Source organism: Belonocnema kinseyi, chromosome 7, assembly GCF_010883055.1.
Source record: "Belonocnema kinseyi isolate 2016_QV_RU_SX_M_011 chromosome 7, B_treatae_v1, whole genome shotgun sequence".
Taxonomy (NCBI): domain Eukaryota; kingdom Metazoa; phylum Arthropoda; class Insecta; order Hymenoptera; family Cynipidae; genus Belonocnema; species Belonocnema kinseyi.
The window spans coordinates 16,939,210-16,949,758 of record NC_046663.1 but is presented as its reverse complement, the minus strand read 5'-3'; the positions used below and the strand labels follow the sequence as shown (position 1 = coordinate 16,949,758).

Below are 10,549 nucleotides of genomic sequence, written 5' to 3'. Positions count from 1 at the left end.
ATCCTAATAAATCGTCCTCTTATGGTCTTGAAGATGACCTCAGAAATATGCGAAAGGAATTAGGGTCATTTGTCGCTCACAAAGCTATTAGCATGAATTTTTTAAAATATTGCACAATATTTCTCTTTGAAATGACAAAAAGCGTAAATAAATCAATTTTTTAGTTTAGGATGACTCCTGTGCATTCCAGCGCGTCTGCTGTCTCAAAATGGCGCACTAGTGATGCCAAACGAATGGACAAGATTCGTCCTAGCGTTTAGCACTGCTGATGTGCCAGTAAATACTTACAAAAAGAAAAGAAATATTTTTATAGAAAATGCGTACGTACCTGATATTGCAAGAATTTTCGCTTCTCCCTTCGTTTTCATTCCCGTTTTGTGATCCACCCATATCAATGTAGAAATGGCGTTCACAAACCTGTCTTTTGTTGGGAAAGTAGATAATTCCTGAACATCTTTATAGGAACTGTTGATCCACCATATGAGAGCATACTTTTTGCGACCCATAATGAGAAACACACTTCAATCCTTTATTTTTAAAACACATTTTTTTAACTAGATTGTATAACGAATTCACGGAACACGTAGTACCTGCTGCTGAACGATCATCGATTTTCGAATCGACCCGTGGTATGCGCGCGCGTACTGTACATAACCCACAAATTTCGTAAAAAAGCGGAATCCCAGAAAAGGACTGCACATTTGTGATATTTTTACTTTGGAATTAATAGCGTTTAAAAATATTCAAGAGACTATATATAGAGATGTTATTTATAAAATACTATACAAATTTTAAGGAGAATATAAGAGGATTTAAAGGAGGGCTTTAAATACTGGTAGAGAATAATAGAGGTTCAAATAAGAACTGAGAAAAACCTATGAAAGTTTCAAAGAGATTAAAGAGAATGAACAGAGAACTAAATAAGACCTAAGAGCATGAAACGAGCACGTCGAGGACTGACTAGCACCAACAGAGAATGTATTTTGCACTATATAGAATCAATGGAGAACGCCTAAGCCTGAAGAGAATCGAAAGAGAATTTATTTAGCACTATGGAGAATCAATAGAGAACTCATATTTCGACTCGGGTTTACAAATACTTCACAAAGATTTCAAGGATTTCGAACATTCAAAAAAGGCGTGTAGACTAGATTAAAAAGTTTTCACTAAAATTCCCCAAAGACTTCGAAAATTGTATAAAGGTTTAAAAAATTTCATGAAGATTTTAAAACTTACAAAAGAGTTGAAATATTTTAAAAAGTATATATTAAACCACATTTCTAGGATTTCAAGACATTTCAAAGATTTTAAATCATTTATAAATTTTTTCAGGAGGTACCAATAGATTTTACTAGGATTTGTAATAATTTAAATAATTCCAACGAATTAACAAAGAATTCACAAAGATTTCGTACACTTCGTTAAGATTTTGAACATTGCTCAAAGATTTTAAAACTTGCAAAGGATTTTTAAGATTTCAAAACCTTTCTAAGAATTTAAAAAACTTCAAATTTTTCTAGGAGATGCCAAAAGATTTCATAAAAGTTTCAAAGATATCATAAAAAATTCATAAAGATTTCAACACAATACGAGCATTTCCAAGATTTCAACAAGGGTTTAATACACCAGAATTCAAGGATTTCAAATATTTCAAACGATTTAAAAATATTTGACAAGATTTCAAACGATTAAAACAGATTTTCGAAAGATTTATAAAATATTTTAAAGAATTATTAAGGATTTCAAAACATTTCAAGAATTTCAAAGATTCCAAAAAGTGTACAGTTCACCAGATTTAAAAATTTCGAAATATTTCAAAGATTTTTAATGATTTCAAACGGTTTTAACAAATTTGAGAAGATTTTGAAAAGATTTCAATAATTTAAAACGAACAGAAAAGATTTCACGAGCAAAGACCAAAGAAACATTTCAAAAATATTATAAAAATTTAAAAAAATTTCACAAAGTTTTTGTAGATTTCAAAGCTTTTAAGGACTTAAAAGATTTTAAAAAGTGTACTGTACGACAGATTTTAAATATTTAAAAAGATTTCAGATATTTTAAATGATAAAAAATTTTTTTATAAGATTTCAAAAGATTTAACAAAGATTTCAAATGTTCCAGTGATCTCAAACGAATAAAAAAGACTTAGAGAAGATTTCATAATTTCTTTAAACAATTCATACGGATTTCAAAAGAATTTCAAAAAATTTCAATGATTTGAAAACATTTCAAAGATTTTAGGCGATTTTAAAAGGTCTCAACACATTTAAAAAGATTTCAAAAGACTTCAATGATTTTAGACAAACACAAAAGATTTCGCAAACATAGATTAAAGAGAGAGTTCACAAAGATTTCAAATATTTCAAAAATTTTAAGGATTTTAAAAAACCTTTGAAAAATGCCAAAATATTTTTTAAAGATTTCACCGACTTTTCAACCTTTCACTAAAGTTTGTAATACTTCACAAGGACTTAAAAAAAAAATTCTATGATTTCAAAGACATTCCAAAGATTTAAAAATATTACTAAAGATTTCACAAAGACGACTCATCTTCGCAAAAAATTGATAATTTGTTTATGACGATTCGGATTTCTTTAGAAATTTTTGGCAAATATAAAATGAAATGGCTAATTTTTAACATGTATAAAAAACGTTTATTTCATTGGTTAATGTAAAAAAGGAGACCTGGAAAATTTTGATTTCTTGACCTGGAAAACCTGGAAAAGATCTTGAATTTTGTTCCTAGCAATCGCTTGACACCCTGTCATGATCCAATTTCGGGGATCAGAAAAAAGGTACGAGCCCAACTTCACGATAATGGTAAACAGCACTAATTTTTTGCAGAGATCGCACCAAACACCTAATGAAATATTTTTTAATGAAAAGTTATCTCATCAAAAGCAAAGATCTCAAACCTCAATCTGGACAATATCCGCAATTTGTAGGAATGTCGCTTTCCTCGCTTGAATCTTTCAGGAACTTGAAAATAATCCCAAAATATTATATATAGACACAATGTTGAGTTTGCTAATTTTATGGATATAAAACTTTTGTTTTAGTACTTCTGACCCAAAACATGTGAAAAAATTGGTAGTTGGACAATTTAAAAAACTATCCGTTTTTCTGATGATGTTTTTTTGAATTATTGATTTGCAGGTTCGAAGTTTGAAAAAACTTTATAATCAGATATTTTGATGAAAGGTCTATTTTCTTACATTTGGTATAGGATCCTTCATTTCTAGGAGAGACAAAATTCTGAAAAATTAAATTTTTTACCTTGAGATTCAACTGATGATCATAGAAGGTTGGAGGTGTAAGAGCAGCTTTCAATCTTCTGTTTCTGTAGAAGATAAAGCTAATCGCTGCTAGTAGCATGACGATGACAGTCGTCAATATTCCGATTACCAGCCCAATTAATTGCTTGGACTCTGGATCTTTGTTTCTATCTGGAACTACATTAACATAATTTTAATATTAGAAATTTTTTAATTTATCAAACTTTTAATAATAGATAAATAGCTAAATATACTTCAAACATCTTTTAATGTCCTTTCTCTAACTACTTCCTTATAAAATTCCCTACTTCTCACACTCCCAAATTTCCCCTTACTCGCCTTCTTTTCTATCTATACTTCCCTAAATTGTGAGTTTTGAACTATGAGTTGTGACTTGTGAGTCGTGAGTGGTGAGTTGAGAGTTGTGTATTCTTAGTTATTAAATAATTGATTTGCTTCTCATTTCTTGAAGTTGTTTTAGATCTTAAATATTATATTGTGAAAATTAAATCTAATAGTAGTCCCTTTTGACAAAAAAAACTCATAGGAAAAACATATTCGAATTACAAAATATTACGACCTTGAAGTTTTCCACAAGAGTGGAGTTCAAAGTTGTGTGATTAATTTTAAAAAACGTTAAATTAATTACATAATATTAAAATTCATATCCACAGTGAAACAGGAAATCTATCTTAAACAACAAATCCAGTAATTGTTGAAGAAATTGTTTTTAAAAAACTGTATCTAGTTATTTTCAAGAGCAATGCTATGGTTTTTCTCATTTTTTAATTAAACAATTAGTTTGTTTATAATAATTGCAGAACTATAAAAAGTGATGTAATGGCTTAAAAAATGGTTTAAGCAAACAAAAGACAAAAAGAAAAAGTGCACCTTGAGTTTTTTGGAGAAAAATCTAGGGGTGTTTTTTTATACAACTATTAGTTTTTTCTTTTAAATTAATTACACAACTTTGAAATCCATATTCACAGGCAATCAGGAAATGTACCATAAGCAGCAAATAAAGTCATTGCTGAACAAATGTTTAAAAAAAAACGTATAGATTTATTTTCAAGAGAAAGGCTATGGTTTTGTTCATTTTTTAATTTCACAATTAGTTTGTTTATAATAATTGCGGAAGTATAAAAAGTGATGTGATTGCTTAAAAAATGGCTTAAACAAACAAAAGACAAAAAGAAAAACTGCAAGTTGAGTTTTTTGGGGACAAATCTAAAGGTGTTTTTTCATTCAACTATTAGTGTTTTCTTTTAAATTAATTACACAACTTTGAAATCCATATCCACAGGCAATCAGGAAATGTACCCTAAGCAGCAAATAAAGTAATTGCTGAACAAATGTTTAAAAAAAAAAACGTATCGAGTTATTTTCAAGAGCAAGGATATGGTTTTGTTCATTTTTTAATCGGACAATTATTTTGTTTATGAGAATTATGGAAATCTAAAAAGTGATGTAATTGTTAAAAAATTTGTTTAAACAAAAAAAGCGCAATGAGTTTTCTTAAAGGCGAATTTAGGGGTGTTTTCGAGTTATTTTCGAGCAAAATGCAATGGTTTCGTACATTTTTCAATCCGACAATTAATTTTTTATAATAATTGCAGAAAATTTAATGTTCATAAAATATTAGTGCTTTTTCATACTATTCCGTAATTAAATAAAACTTTCAAAAGATTTAATAAATTATTTAAAATAATGTGGGTTCGCAGTTCACAATACACTATTCTCAACTCACAACTCACAACTCACAACTCACAACTCACAACTCACAACTCACAACTCACAACTCGCAGCTCGCAGCTCACAACTCACATATTAAAACTCAGGAAAGTGAGGGGAGCAGCACTAGGAGAAGTAAAGGTAAATGGAGGGGGTGAAAAAGTAAGGAGAGGGGAAATTAGATATGAAAGAAATTAGAGAAGAGAGGGGAAGCTGAGGTTGAAGGGCGGACTTGAAGTAGAGTTGGAAAGGTGGAAAAGTATGGGAAGGAAAGTTTAAACAAAATTGGGTTATTTTGCTTTAAAATAATAAGTTATTTAACAATTATTTATTGAAAAATAAAAACAGTTAAATGTCCAGACAATACGTGTATAAGATATGGATGAAGCGATAACGAATAGATTAGGTAGCTCGGTTATACTTATAGCTTGCCTGGTGCGGTAATACCATTATGTACACGAGACTATTATAGGAGACAGTAGACATTATGCACGCAGAGAAGATAATAATAATAATTTTCAGGGTGGTGATTTGACCTGGAAACCTGGAAATACGCTGAAATATCTACAGTCGCAAAAAAAATGTTCAAGTTGGAAACGATCCGGAATTTATTTTTAGAATATAGATATTTTTTTGTTAGAACTTGTTTGAAAGAAATTTATTTCTTTTCAGCTAGTACCAATTTTTGGGGCTTTTTAAGGAAACAAAGGAGAAGTAGGGAAGTGAGGAAACATAATAGGATGGTAAGCAGTGGAAGTAAGTAGAAATTATAGAAGCGAAATTTCGAGAATGAAAGGAAAAATGAGGGAAAGTACGATAAATGAGAGGGATTCAAGGAAAATTATAGGACTGTTAGCAGAGAAAGTTAGAGAAAATAAGGAGAAAGAAAGTAGCGGAAATGGAAGGAGCGGATTTAGGGGAAATGAAGCAATAGGTATTAAGGAAAGTGAGAGAAGATAAGTAGAGGGTAGTAAGAGAAATAAGGGGGAACGAGAAGTCGAGAAGTGGAAAAAAGTGAAAGTTAGGAAGAAAAAAGTGAGGGTAAGTAGAGTAAATTAGAGAAAATAAGGAGAGAAAGAGAGAGAGAGAGAGAGAGAGAGAGAGAGAGAGAGAGAGAGTAGCAAACGTAGGGAGAGCGGATGTAGAGAGAATGATGAGAGAGGATTGAAAGAATATGAGAAAAGATAAACAGAGGACAATTAGGGGAAAGAAGGAAAAATTAAGTGCAAAGAAGCTAAAATCAGGGTAAATTAAGGGAAAGGGAGGAGATATAATTCAGAAAAATTAGGGGTGAGAGGTAGAGTAAATGAGCTGAAATGAAGTGAATGAATGTGAGGTGAAATTAGTGGTTGGGTAGCTGGAAAAATGAAAGGAGATTGCGGCTAATGATGGGAAGGCATAAGGGGGAAGTGAGGGGGGAATGGTGAAAGAGGATTCAGGCGAAATAAGGTGTGAGGTATTAAGGAAAGTGTGAGAAGATAAGTAGAGGGTAAGTAGGAAAAATAAAGAGAAAAGAGGAGTAAAGTGGGGGGAAAAAGGGAAAGCAAGGAGAAAAAAGTGAGGGTACGTGGAGCAGGTTAGAGGAAATGAGGAGAGAGAGAGAGTAGCAAACCTGGGTAGAGCGGATGTAGGGAGAGTAATGAGAGAGTAATTGAGGAATGTGAGAAAAAATAAGTAGTGGGGAAGTAGGAGAGAGACGAAAAAATTAGGTGGAAAGAAGCTAAAATCATGGTAAATAAAGGGAAAGTGAGGAGATATGAGTCAGGGAAATGAGGTGTAAGAAGTAGGGTAAATGAGGGAAAATGAGGGGAATGAATGTGACGTGAAATTAGTGAATGAGAAGCTGCCGAAATCCAGGAAAATTGAGGTTAATGATGGAAAGGGATGAAGGGGGAAATTTAAAGAAGTTTTATGAAATTTTAAATGAGTTCGTAAGATTTTGGGAGATTGAAAAAATTTATAGAATTTTTTCAATAATAATAGGGTCTTTACATTTATAGGATTTCAGAAGAAATTGAAAGATTTTATGTGGAATTGCTTTATACTTCCAAGGATTAAAAAAAAATTGGGGAACTTGCCAGGAATCTTAGAGGATTTCGTGAATTTAATAAAAGGAATTCTGAAAGGTCATTATGATTCCAAGACGTTTTACGCTATTTTATTCGATTCCTGTAGAATTACATAAGATTTTACAATATTTAAGAAAACATACCAATTTTAAGTGGTTTCAAAATAATTTTTAAAAGTTTAGGATATTCAAAAATATTTTTAGAAATAAAACAAAAATTAAAAATTGGTGAGGATTTACAAAGAATTTTCGACAATTTTTAAATAATAATTAATTTTCTTGAATGAGAACGTGACTATTCCATTTTTGGTTATGTATTAAAATTTTCTATCCAAAATTGATCTCTTTCAGTCTCTAATTCATTAAATCTTTTTATTGTTTTATTTTAAAAAATTAGTCTGCTTTTTTAAATTTTCATCATTTTTGAAAAAAGTCTTACTGCTTAGATGAAAATTAATCCATTCTGATTTTTGATTTAAAATTAAAATATTTTTTTGTTTAATTATTAACTATTAAATTTCCTTATAAGGATTATTTTTCTTGAGGATCGACTACTTGCCTTTAAGTTGTACTACTTTCTTTAAAATAATTTTTTTCTTGGTTGAGGATTCATTGTTTCCTTTGGACACTCACAGTTTTTTCATGAACTCTTTGCAGAAAATTCGCCCTCTCACCTTGAGAATTAAACAATATTAAAACATTTACTAGTTTGGTTTTGAACTAAAAAATATAAGTTTCAAACAAAAAAAATGGAATAGTTAAATGTTTAAATGGCTTGTGAATGTTAATGTTATTTGTTTAAAAATAAAGTTTTTCATTAAAAATATATATTTTCAGTTAAAGATTCATTTTTTGTTTTTAAAAAATAAATGTTTATATCTTTAGAGCTTATTATTTTATTTCTGGTATAAATTTTTGGAATTGTTTACATTTTTTTGATAATTTAAAAAATGGTTTTTTGTTTGTTTACAAATTAATAATTTTGTTCATAAACGTATTTTTTGATGAATTTAACTAGTTTCAAATTAATTTTTTCATTCTTGAAAATAAGTGTTTTTAAACTGCAAATTTCAAATTTTCATTTATGTTTCAAGTTTATTTTTTTAGTTCAGAATTCAACTATTTTCTTGATTATACATTTTTCTTCATTGCAGATGATCTTTCTCTTTAAAAAATTTTATTTTCTGGTTTAAAAGGTTTTTGTAACCCCCCCCCCCCCCACCCCCCTTTAATGGGACACTTTTTGATTCACCCTTTTCTATACTTTTTTTAAATTTTTGCTAATTTTAATACTTTTTTTAATTTCTTAAATGGGACGAAGGCCTGAAATATAGAGACTGAGAATCCGCGAAATATTCTTTTCAAAAATACCTGAAAAATGTTCCCTTAGTTTGAAATTAAGAACTAGTCTTTTGGAAAAATTAAGAAAGAATTATAAATAAATATTTTTCACGAAATTAAAGTTTATTAAACATTTTTTAACAATTCTATAATAGCAACATATACGCATTAACTATGGCTCTTTATTAAATACACTAAGCCCTCGGTTTAAGGTCGATGTCAGGGGGATACCTGAAAATGACCTTGGCCTTAAATCGGGGGAATCCAAATGTAAGCAGGCAGGGCCCTGTGAAGAATTTCTGTCGGATTTTACCCTGTAGTAAAATTCTTTTGTTTAAGCTCGTCAATTTTGTCATCTTATATGCGTACTCATATAAAATGAAAGAAAAACTACAATATCAGCAATCTGTTACACTTGAAAATAATTGTTTTCTTGCTTGAAACTTAAAACTTAAATTTTTTAACTTTTCTGGTCGTTTGCAGCCACTGTCTCTCGCTCTCTCAAACTATTCTATCGGACCAGTATGCAAAACTATACCATTAATTGTTTCTAGTGATTTTTTTTCAGCTACAAATAATTTTCAGCATTTGCTTACGGCTAACGCACTTTTGTCTGAGGGTACTGCCCCCTTTATTGCTTCGGTACTGGTGGTTTCGCTTGCGTGACAACCTTCCTTTGACCCCGCAAGTTGAGAAACTGTTTTGGCCAGAAGTTCTAGTAGGACCTAAACCGGGCGGCCCGAAACCGAGGGTCTGGTGTATACTTCATCCAGGTCTGATAAGAAATAAGGATTTTTGTGGGGGTCAACAGCTAAAAATTATAGAAACACAGACGATCTAAACCACAATTATCCGACAGCAGATAATTTTTATCATAAGGCGGACAAAAATTATTCTTCGTCAGATAATCGTAGTTGTCAAACGTTTGAAACGTTTTCATCTAACTTGAACTAAATAATATCTTAAAAATTAACTTTAAACCGTTAATAATTTATATGAATTGGCCTGAAAAATAAACTTACCTGGAAATAAATGAATAAATAAATAAATTTGATCTAAGTTATAATCTGATCTGAAATAATTTTGACTGTAATTTTTTCTAGTAAATTTATCTTAAGTTCCAGAATTCCATGAGAGATTGCGATATTTAATAAAAGGCTGAAGCATTACTAAATAGAGTCAAACGTTCTTGAATTCAAAGCGAAGCTCTAAGACGGGAAAGTAAACACACTTATTAAATTTCTTGCTATTTCATAAAGTTCCTTTTCGAACATTTTTCCTTTCATCTGGCAAGGTACACTACCAGCGGATATTATCTATACGACTATTTCTGGAGCTGGATGAAGTTCCATCATTTTTATAATATTAATATATAATTGTTGCAAAAAATTTCAAAATGCAATAATCTCGAAAAATTATAATATCTCTGGAAATAACGAGGATTTCTTAAACTTTCCTTAATATTAAGTCTTTCAAATTAAAATTAGTACTTGAATAAAAGACCTTACTCCTTCTTCACTCCATTGGGAATCGAACCACAAAACTTCTGATTTCCGGTCAGGTGCTTTTCCAATTAAGCTATTAAAGGAATCAGAATAAGATCTTTTTTTTAAGAAATTATTTTAATTTAAAAATATTATTTTTCATCTAGTCTGATTAAGACGTTGAGCATTTTCTGTTATTAAAGATTCTTAACCTGATCGATATTGTGTGGATTTTCTGCCTTGATGGTTTGGAGGTTTGATCTACTGTCGGTAAGGTACCATCTCTAATGATATAGCAGATTCATTAAAAATAATAATTAAGTCTTTATAGCATTTTTCTACATTCTTATAATAATTGATTATTTTCAGCCTACAATCTACTTAAACAGCACATAAATATAATTATATATCATATTTTCATAAAGGGGGAGGATCGGTAAGGCCGGTTTTTGGCCTAATTTATTTTTGGACCAAAAAATATGAAAAAATCATGGAAGTATCTTATAAGTATCCCGAGTCGATTGCACGCTAAATGGACTACCCTCCACCCACCAGCCACCCCTACAAATATAGGAAACACCACTACCCACCAACTGTATTTTCGAGAGATTTGACACTCTTAAACATGTATTCTGAGGTTAGCTCGG

At 30.4% G+C, this 10,549-nt stretch overlaps 1 protein-coding gene across 1 annotated transcript in view; it reads right to left on the bottom strand.

Moving 5' to 3' along the window:
* LOC117176354 (discoidin domain-containing receptor 2) overlaps positions 1–10,549 on the bottom strand; it is a 212,220-nt gene that overhangs the window by 138,922 nt on the left and 62,749 nt on the right. The window contains exon 7 of the mRNA XM_033366596.1: positions 3,280–3,455. Coding sequence (XP_033222487.1) covers positions 3,280–3,455 — 176 coding nt within the window. The remainder of the gene's footprint in view (positions 1–3,279; positions 3,456–10,549) is intronic.